We start from the raw sequence: 13,168 nt of genomic DNA, 5'->3' as shown, positions 1-13,168 counted from the left end.
TGCTACTGATGGTGGCAATTAAGGATGCACAAAGCGGGCACAGGCACTGAAAGTGGGCATTTCAGTCCTTGCACATTCAGCCGCACAAAAGTACACAAGGGAAAGAGTTTGTAGGCAACTGGCATAAAGTCGCAGACAGGCGACCCCCAATAGATGCTGCCGGGTGCGACTCAGAACCAGCCCGTTAAGCATGGAGCATTGCTTTTGTTCTGCATTTATTCACATTTAGAGAATTTTAGTAAACTTAAAACTCATTTGATGACTTAAGAATTTGATGACTGTGCTGCAAATATCAATGCTAAATTAATCTGTTTATATTACTAGGTCAGTCTGTCTTTGCATTATTAAGGATGACATTTTTTAACACCTAGTAATATAACGCAATAAACATTCAATTGTCCTTTATGAGTTATGACTTTGCCTTTCATTATACCTATATTATAAGCAAAAAAAGCACGTCTGTCTGTCCTTTATGCATGGCCAGAGTTTTGGACCATATTTGGCTGGGAGGTGACCAGGATTAGGATTGTCACACAATCCTTAAAAATGGGTACACTCTTACATTACACAGGTTGCTGGCTACAGTGGAAACTGGCAGTCAGTCAAAAACTTGTGTGAAAGCTACAAAAGTATCCTTTTAGCCTCACAGTCTAAGCAAGTGTCAAACTTTATGAATCGTGCAAGTAAAATCCAGAGTAAAGCTGGCCATACACGGAGCGATATGCACCATGTGACGTGACGGGGCATCAGACGTCCAACATATCGGGCGGTCCCCACACACGGTGCGGTTGGGTGGCCGACCGCCCATTGTGCCTGCTCCCCCACCCGCATAGCGCTGCATTGGATCGCACATCGCATCCCCAGATCGACTGAACCTGCAGTAAGATCTGGGGGTGCGATGTACAACCCCATGGGTGAGCACTCTGTCCGATATCATGCCCATACACGGTACAACATACAAGAGCAGCTAAATCATACCAATCCGTCGGATCGGCTGCTTTATCACACCGTGTATGGGCACCTGTAGTTTTTAAAGTGACTATATATATTATTCAGCCCTCTGTGTTTGCATGCAAGGGTGTAACTTGAACTTTGAGACCACATAGCAAGATCTTAAAAGGGCCCCCCCCCAGATGTAAACCACATACATTTACACAAAGCTCATTCAGGCTATCCCACACAGTAGTACCCCTTATACACATTATGCCATGCAATAGTAGTGCCCCTAATACATTATGCCACACAATAATGCCCGTTACACTACACAGTAATGCCCCTTACACATGATACCACACAGGAATCCCCTTTGCAGATAATGCCACATTGAAGGAATGCCCCATATAACACATTATTCCACACAATAGTAGTGCCCTTACACATTATACACCCCAGCAACTCACCTCTCCGTGTCTCTCCAGCAGCCTCTCGCCTCCCCTGTGTGCCATCAGCAGCCAGCAGGTGTGAACTAGGTGCCAGACATGGCCAGAAAGCACTGGTGCAATTAAGAATCTGGCATCGGTCATGAGCCAATCAGAGCTCGCGGACCAGCAGTCAATCAAGAGCCACCACAGCTGACTGGCTGCCAAATCAACACCGTTGACACTGAGGCCCCCACTGTAGTTATGTCACTGTTATGTCTGAATGAGCTCTTTAGTCCAGCTGCATTGCTGAAATAAATACATCTATATATATATATATATATATATATATATCTTGTAACACAGTCAGGATAGGGGTCCCTCTCCTGGGGTAGATGGACTCCCTCTTTACACACACAGCAGCCTTAGAAACAGGACACAAGTCTGGGGTTCTCGTACAAACTGGTCGGCACCAGTCTTTATTGTGCCGAATGAATCATAAACCAAAATCCTATTAGCCAGTTCCAGCTGTAAGCCCTAATGAGCCTGCTACCAGGCTGAAAGGTCCAAAACCTGGAGTGGTCTGTGGATGGAGCCCTCCCTCCCCTCACATCCACACCCCCATGGCCCAAACCAGCTTTTCCAAAAGCCGATACTCTGGTCTGTTTACAAAACAGACTTCTCCTGGGGTTTTTTAGAACACATAGGCCAAAAACCTAGGATAAACGTACCTGCTATTGACCACTTTACCAGTGCTTCTATCACATATCCCCCCCCTTTGTTTCGACCTGTGGGACGGAACAACTGCAGCCCCCAAAAAATGGACACGTGACAAAGCATCTGCATTGGCCAGCTGGCTTCCTGGCCTGTGTTCTACCATAAATTTAAAGGTTTGTAATGCCAAGAACCATCTAGTTATTCTCGCATTACTGTCCTTGTTTTCTGACATCCACTTCAGAGGGGCATGGGGAGTGATCAATCTGAACTTCCTTCCCACCAATTAATACCTGAGAGTCTCTAACGCCCACTTTATGGCCAATGCTTCTTTCTCGGCTGTAGCATAGTTTCTTTCATGTACATTTAATTTCCAGCTTAAGAAGAAAAGTGGGTGTTCTTCCCCCTCTTTGCTTTGGGACAGGACCGCTCCGATGCCTACAACTGACGCATCAGTTTGTACAAGAAACTCAAAATCAGGGGTCATCAGAACTGGTTGGGTACATAACGCTATTTTTAACTCCTGGAAAGCCTTCTCTGCTTCAGGAACCCATTCCACCATGACTTTCTGTTTGCCTTTGGTAAGTTCAGTCAGTGGGACTGCAATAGTGGCAAAATTGGGTATAAACCTCCTATAATACCCAGTGATCCCTAAGAAGGCTCTCACCTGCTTTTTATTCAGGGGTCGTGGACAGTTTTGGATTACCTCAATCTTATTGAGCTGTGGCTTTATCAAACCTCTGCCAATTGTGTACTCAATATAATTACTTATCCATCCCCAGACAACACTTTTTTGGGTTGGCTGTCAAACCTGCCTTATAGATGGAGTCCAACACTGCTTGTACTCTGGGCAAGTGAGACTGCCAATCAGGACTATGAATGACCACATCATCCAGATAAGCAGCAGCATACTGTCTATGGGGTCTTAGAATCCTATCATCATTCTTTGAAAGGTAGCAGGTGCCCCATGTAGCCCAAAGGGCAACATCTTGTATTGAAACAACCCCTCTGGTGCAGAAAAAGCTGTCTTTTCTTTGGCATTCTCAGTTAACGGCACTTGCCAATACCCTTTGGTTAAGTCAAGAGTAGTTAAATATCTGGCCTTTCATGTCCCCAGCCTGTCAATTAGTTCGTCTACCCTAGGCATAGGGTAGGCATCAAATTTTTACACACTGTTCAATTACCGGAAGTCATTACAGAATCGCACACTCCCGTCGGGTTTTGGAATGAGCACAATGGGACTTGACCACTCACTATGCGATTCTTCAATTACACCCATCTCTAACATTTTTTTAATTTCCTCCGACACGGATTCTCTTTGGGCTTCTGGTAACCTATAGGGCTTTAGGTTAACCTTAATCCCTGGATCAGTGAATATGTCATGTTTAATGACCGTGGTTTTCCCTGGTAGGTCAGAAAACAGCACCCTATTTCTGATCAGAAATTCCTTAACTTCCTGCTGTTGACTGTCTGACAGGGTTTTTGCCACTGTCACCTCAGGTACCATGGGCCCAGGGTTTACTGGAGGGGCTCGGACGGCTGACAGTGCTGCTCTATACTTCCAGGGTTTTATAAGATTTACATGGTATATCTGGCTTTCTTTTAACCGGCTAATAAACTTTATAATTGACCTGCCCCACTTTTTCTAATATTTCAAAAGGTCCTTGCCATTTAGCCAAAAGTTTACTTTCTACTGTGGGAATCAACACCAACACTCTGTCCCCAGGAACAAAGTAGCGTAAGCGAGCATTGCGCTTGTATACCCTCTGCTGAGCCTGTTGGGCCTGTTCCAAGTGCTCTCTTACTATCGGCACCACAGCAGCAATTCTTTCTTGCATTTGAGAAACATGCTCAATAACTGTTTTATACAGACTGGACTGCCCCTCCCATGTCTCTTTGGCAATGTCAAGTAACCTCCTTGGATGTCTCCAGTACAATAAATCAAAAGGGGAAAACCCTGTGGAGGATTGGGGAGCCTCTCTTATGGCCAACAGCAAATAAGGTAACAAGTAATCCCAAACTCTACCATCTTTGTCCACTACTTTCCTTAGCATATGTTTTAAAGTTTTATTAAACCTCTCCACTAACCCATCAGTCTGGGGATGGTACATAGAGGTTCTTAACTGGTCAATTTTAAACAGGCGGCATAACTCCTTCATGATTTTTGACATAAATGGGGTACCTTGGTCAGTCAGGATCTCCTTAGGTATACCCAACCTGCTAAAGACATGGACTAATTCTCTAGCAATGGTCTTGGTTGACGTATTACATAATGGTATCGCTTCCGGGTACCTGGTAGCATAATCCATTATCACCAGAATATATTGATGACCCCGGGCAGATTTCATTAATGGCCCAACCAAATGCATAGCTATTCTTTCAAACGGAACCTCAATAATGGGTAACGGAACCAGGGGACTTTTGAAATGTGGCCTTGGTCCATGATACTGACATTCAGGGCAGGATGCATTTCCTCCGACACGGGGCGTTACACCTGTCAAACCGTAACGCAGGTGTCCTAAGGTGAGCTCAAGGAGGACAGAAACCTCCCGTGGAGCAGAAGGGCAAAAGCCCTTTATGGACCCCGGTCACATACCTCTTTATGGACAGATACCGGTCAGATACCTCTTTATGGACCCCGGGCCAAAAAAAACCTCTGCACAATTCGCTCAGTGGTTTTCTCTACCCCTAGGTGGCTTGCCGTTATATGACCATGTGCCAGGTCTAACACTGTTCTTCTGTATGCTTTGGGAACTATTAATTGTTCCACAATATCTTCCCCTTTCTTAGTCACCTGATATAACAAATCCTGACATACTGCTATGTGAGGATATGACAAAGGACTATCAGGGTCTATGGGTGTACCATTGATCACCTTGATATTCTGTCTGGCTTTTACCAGAGTAGGGTAATTTAACTGCTCCACGGCAAAGACCTCTAAATCAGGCAAACGATCAACTGGCTCAACAACACTACCCACTTCAGAGGGAGGCACATCACTTGGCGAGTCACCATCACGCTCCGCATTCTCTAGTTTGCCAATCATACTAGAAAAAGGGAACATCTCTGACTCTGCTACTACACCAGTAACCCTCTCAAAATGAGTCAGAGCGATTTACCTCTGTGCAAAATCGGCTTTCCCACAACTTCCAGAAGTGACCAAAGTCTCTCTCTAATATTGCATCATACAATAAGCCATGTACCAAACCCACAGAGATTATCGCGGAACCACATGATGTCTCGATGTTCACTTCTAAAGTAATATAATAGCGAGTGTCCCCATGTATGCCGGTCACACCAACAGTTTTCCCCTTAGGCTTCAAGGGGTCCACCAGCTCCGCTTTCACAAGTGTCACCAGGCTACCAGAATCTAACAGAGCCTCTACACGGTTGCCTTCTACAGTAAGTACACACATGTGCTTATTAGTCTCAGTCCACCGCTCGGCAGTACAGGCTGGCTGTTCAAAGAAAGACCCCCTGCGGTATACATGAGCCGTATCACATTGCATAGGTTCAGAGGTAGGTGGACAATTAGCTGCAATATGGCCAAAGCCACCACATCGGAAAAACTGAATCACATTATAATCTAGTCTTTTACGGGGAAAAAAACCTTCCTGGCCTGGCTGGCCTGTCTCCAGGTTTCTCACCCTCAGCCTTGGGTACATTCCAACGCCCAGCACCCTTCTCCCCTGGAAGTCTTACCAGTGCCGATGGGAGTTCGCCATTGCGCCAGCGGGGCCCGGTGGGGCAGACTCAACAGCTCCTCAGCCGCCATGTACCTCTCCACCAGTTCGACTAGCTGGTCTGCGGACTTAGAGTCTGCATGGCTCACCCACTTGCGCAGAGACGCAGGTAGCGATCACAGATACCGGGCCATCATGACTCTTTCCACAATCTGTAGTCCTGTCAGCGTCTCGGGCTGCAGCCTTTTTGTGGTTAGATGGACGAGGTCATGCATCTGTGAGCGTTGAGGTTTTTCCATTTGGAACCCCAAGCGTGGATTCGTTGGACCCGAACAAATGAGGTGACTCCCAAGCGGGTTAGGAACTCCAGTTTTAACTTTGCATAGTCCTTGGCATCCTCCAGGCATAAATCATAGTAGGCCTTTTGTGGTTCTCCAGACAGGAAGGGTGCCACAAGACTTGCCCACTGTTCCTTGGGCCAACTCTCCCTTTCTGCGGTTCTCTCAAAGGCTGTAAGATACGCCTCCACATCATCACTCGGGGTCATTTTCTGCAAAAAATGACTGGCTCTTATAGAGCGAGTGTGGGTTGGAGGGTCAGTGGAAGCATCTCCAGTCCGGGCTACCAAGTGTTGTACTACCTCTTTTAAGGCCTGGCTGGTTTCCTCGATGGTGACTTGTTGTTGCCTCTGGGCTGTCTCCAAGGCCAACAGTTGCACATTGGTGGATTCCTACTAAGCTCTGGTAGCTTCCTGCTGCAGTTTGTTCGTTTCCTGCTGTAGCTTGGAGCAAAGCTTTAACAATGTCCTCCATTTTGTCCTGGGGTGTAGGTTGGCAGCAGAATCTGGCTTCCCTAAGCATCTGCGGACGCCACCTCTATGGACTTCAAAGGACACTTTATATACACACTGACAAATTGGTGTCTGTCCCTTTAAATTTTAAATGAAAATTTTTCCTTGCTGCAATTTCAGTGTGTGTTTGTGACACAGTCTAGATAGGGGTCCCTCTCCTGGGGTAGATGGACTCCCCCTTTATACACAGCAGCCGTAGAAACAGGACACAAGTCTGGTGTTCTCGTACAAACTGGTCGGCGCCAATCTTTATTGTGCCAAATGAATATAACAAATCAGAAACCAAAAACCTAGCCCGTCTGGGCAATAACTGCCTTCACTACCAGGACGGTAGGGCCTACTGCCCACACCGTCAACAACAGCACATGCACAGTACTTACAGGGTTGTCATAACAGTGTCTCTGGACATGCTAGCCTGCATGCCTACTTCCCCAGGTGTGAGACACTCAGCTACAACTGAACACAGCTTATATTAGCCAGTTCCAGCTGTAAGCCCTAATGAGCCTGCTACCAGGCTGAAAGGCCCAAAACCTGGATTGGCCTGTGGATGGAGCCCTCCCTCTCCTCACATCCACACCCCCTGGACCCAAACCGGCTTTTCCAAAAGCCTATACTCTGGTCTGTTTACAAAACAGACTTCTCCTGGGGTTTTTATAGAACACATAGGCCAAAAACCTAGGACAAACGTACCTGCCATTGACAACTTTACCAGTGCTTCTATCACAATATATATTGATCACAAATATTTTTTAATATATATAAAAATAATTTTTATGTATTGATATACCTCTCTATAAGCGCTGATGCTAGGTACACACTGACAGATACATTGGCCGATCAATTGATCGGCTAATATATCTGCTGCATGTCGGCCAGGGTGTATACTCAATATGTCGGTGAATGTCGTCGTTCCCCGACATATCGTATTGGCTGTGCTGCACAGCCGATGGACAGATATGTCTGCAGACATATCTGTCCATCCGCAGGTTTGTACGGGCGGTCGGCAGATCGCCCGCACACACACAGCGGCAGCTGTGAGGAGTGGAGTGGGACACGCCCCCGACCCGCCCACTGGGTCCCGGCGGCCGGGGGGCGGGACAAGCACAAGCAGATGATGGCCGTTCAGTGTGTATGAACGACCATCATCTGCAGATATATCTGTCAGGTGTGTACCCACCTTGGGACTACTCCCAGGCAACTGGATAGCTATAGTATCTTTTGTTTTCTTCCATTTTTTCTTTGTAAACCATTCCTCTCTATGACTCACTTACATCAGTGAATAGCATTAAAAATGTCTTTTAAATAACGTAAATTATATTTCAGGTTTAGTGTCCCCTTAAAATATATGGGACAAGATCATCCTTACACATCTGGCCCACTTATAGAATGTAATAAATAACAAATGTTTAATTTACCGATGTTGACTCATTAAAACATTTCCTTATGTAATTACATTTTAAACAGTCATTTAATATTGTACATTGCAAAATAAGATGCAGTCAGGAAGTAACAATACAAGCTATCCAAACAATCTACAGGCACAAATGAAAAAACAAAATCTTTATAATTACGGTAAACTGTGTGAACAAAACACAAAGAAACACTTAACAGAACAATGCAAATTATGCTCCGTGTGACTATAAAGGTAATGAAATAACTTTCTGACATTTTGCCATTGTGACTGTGTTGCTTAGTTATTCCAATGACCCTGACTAAACAAAGGTCTACAATAAAAGCTCCATATTTCTCATTAGTGACACTGAACACGCTAAGGCAAGAAATATCTCACACTAAGTACTGTATGCTGGCTATATTTAGTCTGTATTCCCCTGCAGGGCTTCAGGTGAGCAGAGGGAAGTTACAGAGGCAGGTTCTCTTTGTAAAGAAAGAAAAGAGTAGGGTCGAAGGTGAAAACACTATTTTTGATTTCCTGTCCTGTTGACACTTGGGAACACAAAAGGCAGCCAGTGAAATAAACACTGCAGTGAAAGGTATATTTACATGTTACACTTTTAGCAACAAAGCCTTCCAAACAAAGAAGAAGAAAAGTCAGCTTAATAATGTATTAGTCATCACAAAGGCTCAAAGACTGAATGGTCAACTGAATTCTTTACTCTGAAGCTGTGTATGCAGCTCCAAAGCATTAAACATACTATATAGGGACTGAGGGCCTGATTCAGAGTCGGACGCTCTGACCAGAGCGCTCGCTATGAATCAGGGCCCTCCTACCTAAACTTGGAGCGGCCTATTGGACGCTCGCATAGCTGTGGGTTACCACCCACAGCTTATGCGAGCGTCCATGATGATGGTCGCGATGGTCAAGGGGTGGTGCTTTCCCTCCCCATATTAGGCCACAGATCTTCTCATATACTAACGACATTGTGTTACAAAAGTTCAACTGATTTAAGTGGAGAATACATCATCATATTCTGTGCGAGTAGATAATAACAGCTGCAGCAGTAACAGCTACACACAATATAGTACAGGTGAGCAAGTTTGAAAGCTGCAACACCCCAATGTACTTTTGCTACATTTGAAAATATGTGACTCATTTTCAACGCGGCCTTTTAATTCCAGTAATACAGATACAGAACTGTATTTAACAAATATTGTAGATACATGGTATCAAGAGAATTTATTTATTTACATATACTGTATACATAGAAAGAGCACTTCATTGTGTTTTTATTGTACAATTATTTCATGTATTTTAACATGTTTTATTTGTAAATGGCAATAAATTACGTGTTTTTTTGATCCTCAGTGGTCACTATCTTTTGTAACGTGTACTGCGCAGCCAAACATTCTTTGCAATTTATGAAGAACCTATACATTCTTCTTTATTGGTCGCTGCACTGAGAGTGCCATTGCCAGCATACCATCCTATCCTGTAACTGTACTGCACCTCCCCCCTCCCGTACAAGTGGCACTGCACCTCTCCCTTACCTCTCTATCACTGCACCCTAACCTCACCCACCTCCTCATGACCTCTCTATCTCTCTGCCCTAACCTTACCCACCTCCTCCTGACCTCTTTCTCTGTACCCTAACCTCACCTACCTTATCCTAATTTATTTATTCAAAACATGCAGAAGTAGGCAGACACTGTTCGCCTACTTCTGTGACATCATAAATTGGAGAGAAGTTGGCTGGTCTGATAATAAAGTTGGCTGGTCTGTTATTAAAAAGTTGGTTAGATGTGTAGAGCAACGTTTTAGTTGGACAGACAAGTTGGACGGTTGGTCAGGTCGATCGTTGGAGCAAAGTTGGTCTGATGTATAACCTGCTGAAGTAACTGTGGATCTTGGTCAAAACTATAAAAGCAGTTAGATTTGGGAGGGGAGTGTTCAAACTGAAATATAAATTGCAGTGTAAAAATACAGCTGTCCAGCATTTCTGGGCCACATGCAAAAGCAGCCAGTATTTACCCTACATGCAAACAAAAGTATGAATTTGCACCACTTGCATTGCAAGATGGTTTGTCCCGATGCACCGTTACTATTCCCAAGTCTGAGTCAGGCCCGGAATGTGAACACATTGGCCAAAAAATTAAAAAAAACAGACACGTGCAACCATACAATATGCTAAATACATGTGACTACGTAAAACATGCTATCTCGCATATCATCATGTTGCAGAGACTACAGTGAACATTAATGCTGGACATACAGTATACAATTATCTGGGTAAACCAGCTGATATTAGCGTAACGACCAGATAATTGTTACGGTGCACTTGCACGACCGATCGAAAAACATCGGTTGGACATGCCGAATCATCCAGTATGTCTGTCTGATACAATATTTGTGGAGTTGCAAGTCAACTGCATCGGGCAGTGTATGCGCTGCTGCAGCCGACCGAAGGACATTTCCCTGCTCCCTCACAGGAGAGGAACAGGGAAAAGTCCCCCTCTCAGGGGAGGCACGCAGAAATCGTGTGGCCAATACACTGTGACATATCTCACAGTGTATGCCCGTGATATCTGCTGGGTGTCAGGCTCCCAGATAACATGTCTGATGGTCTGAATGCATGTTATCTGCCAGTGTATGCTCAACATAACTGATGTTTTACTATAAAGAAAAAAAATATATTATTAAGTAAACAAATAATTAAAATAAATGAATAAATGTATAGTTGTTGCACTCCCTCTCTCCCAGCATGTCAAAACTTAGTACCGGATACAGGGGACTTTTTTTTTCTGAGGGGACCCCATGGTATTTCCACAACCAACCCAGTCTATGCTAGTGCTGGGACCACGTTTTGGGAAAGGGGGAGCCACGCCATTTTTTATTGTTATTTTACATTGCAAAGGTTTGTGCCGATGTTCATCATGAGCTGCTCGGCTCACTGCACTAGTCCTCAAGCCCTGCAAGAGATATATGCGTCTGTGAGAAGGGCTAACTAACGTGCATTTGTGAGAACGGGCCGTTATTGTAATGCCTACGCTTGCCTCTTCCCTCACACGTCCCACTTCTCTAACCGGAAGAAGTGGCAAGTGTAAGATGTGTAGGAATAGGAATATGGATGTCAAGGTATGCATTATTATTTGTTGTGCGCACACACAGTTACCAAAATGCTTATTTACACAAATGATGACAACAATTCTTTGTTATTTTGGGTTTTTTTTTTTAAAAGCTAAAAATTAAATAAAATACCAATACCATAACCAAATACTATAATAAACTATACATCCCACAAGTAAATGCATTGAAATTATATGCTTGTATTCTTCAACTGCTGTAATAACACTAATGTTAAGTACGTCATACAGACTAAGGAGTGGCAAAAATACCTTTGATCTTGTTTTGCTGGTACTTAACATAAAAGGCAGATTATTTTCCATAGTTCAACAAAGTAAAAGTAATGTGACAGAAACCTACCGATTGGGTTCCTGTCGAAAAACAAGACAGGCGCTCGTAGGAGTGACTGGAACATTTGGTTGTGCAAGGCCTGGGCAGCAGAAACGAGGACTTGAAACATCAGCAGACTACGAAGAATGCCAAACAAGATGGTAGCCACTGTTAAGCCTGAAATAATACAAGTATTACATATTGTAGAGCACTAGAAGAAGTAACATCTGTATAAATGGATTTTATAAGTAGAAAGCAGTGCCTGTACTAAATGATTCCATACATATTTAATCTACAGACAGATTTTGTATAAAAAAAATCTGTCTTCTACTTTGTGTTCACGTAGTAAACACATACAAATTTGTAGACACATGAATTGATTTATTCCTAGTGCTGGCCATACATTCTGCAGTACTGGGCAAGTTGCCATGTGTATGGACTGAAATAAATATATAAATATATAAATATCAATAGGATCATTATGGGGACCAAATGGGGTCAGGTGATGACTACACACAGGGCCTGATTTAAAGCTGTGTGCGAATGCTGCCACCGCTGTGCTTGTGTACCAAGTTGCGATGTGAAAATATGCAAATGTCGCAGCTACCGGGAGATGTACTGAGCCGCCCACCAATCATCTGTGTAAAATGTCGTAGCATCTGCATGCATAGAAGTAGCAATAGTAGCAATCATTCAACTGTTGAAGTCCTGAGTAAGCCCATGGTCCCACAGAATGGACGTGGGAACTGAGATGCCGGAGCCATATTTCTTGCGCACTGGATCACAGACGCAGGGTGTGACATGCCCCTGCATTCTAGCCACCACTTCCCGTTACCTCCCCCAAACACTCCCCAACTGTTAGTAACACTGCAAATAGTCACTGCGAGCAACTACAGTAATGTACCTTGACGCATGGGCAGTGCGACTCAGAGACATGCTCAGATTTCTGATTATCACTCAACTGCAAAAACATCGGTGTAGCGTACAGCTCTAAATCAGGCCCCTAGTCTCTAGCAGCAGTAGCGTCCCATCTGTGTCTCATGAATGTGGATCTAAAGCTTCTTATGACCATCAAATTCAGATGTTTAGGATCCTCTGAGGGTAACTCTTAATGTCCAATAATATGGGAAGAGAGTAAGAGAAGAATACAGTGGGCCTTATTCAGAGCTGGACGCTCTGAAAGAGCGCTCGCTTTGAACCAGGGCGTTTTTTTTTTTTGTGCGGCCTCCTGGCCGCTCACATAGCTGTGGGTGACCACCCACAGCTTATGCGAGCGGCAATGTGATGGTCGCGATGGTCAAGACCATTGCGACCATCGGGCTTGAGACGAGACCCTTATGGTAGGGTCTCGTGGCCGCAAGCCCCAGTGGACTTTTTGCTTTAATAGAGCAGGAAGTCCACCTACTGACATCACGAGTAATGTCAGTAGGGCCAAACAGAGAGAAAAAATACCAACAATAGGTAAAAAAACAGGCGCTGAAATGAGTAGTTCTTGCCAAGCAGCTACTAATATAGGGCTAGTCACTCCCTATCACAAGCAAAATACAAAGAAAAGGTAGTAGCGCTACACAATTCAATGACATGCAGAACTCATGCATATGGTATTATACAGACAATATATTTAATGTTATTAAAAATATTAAAAATACATTGACAGTGTCAAAAGATGTATGTGAATATATAAATCACAATTGATGTGACATAAAAACATAAA

At 44.1% G+C, this 13,168-nt stretch overlaps 1 protein-coding gene across 4 annotated transcripts in view; it reads right to left on the bottom strand.

Annotated features, from left to right (window-relative positions):
* ABCC4 (ATP binding cassette subfamily C member 4 (PEL blood group)) overlaps positions 1-13,168 on the bottom strand; it is a 392,497-nt gene that overhangs the window by 200,663 nt on the left and 178,666 nt on the right. For all 4 annotated transcript variants that reach the window (XM_088458987.1, XM_088458994.1, XM_088458999.1 and 1 more), the window contains one exon: positions 11,485-11,631. In XM_088458987.1, the coding sequence (XP_088315113.1) occupies positions 11,485-11,631 (147 nt within the window). The remainder of the gene's footprint in view (positions 1-11,484; positions 11,632-13,168) is intronic.

This window comes from Taudactylus pleione, unplaced genomic scaffold (assembly GCF_031769625.1).
Source record: "Taudactylus pleione unplaced genomic scaffold, aTauple2 ptg000041l, whole genome shotgun sequence".
Classification (NCBI taxonomy): Eukaryota; Metazoa; Chordata; class Amphibia; order Anura; family Myobatrachidae; genus Taudactylus; species Taudactylus pleione.
Note: the sequence above shows the minus strand (reverse complement) of the source record. Positions and strands in the feature narration are given on the sequence as shown.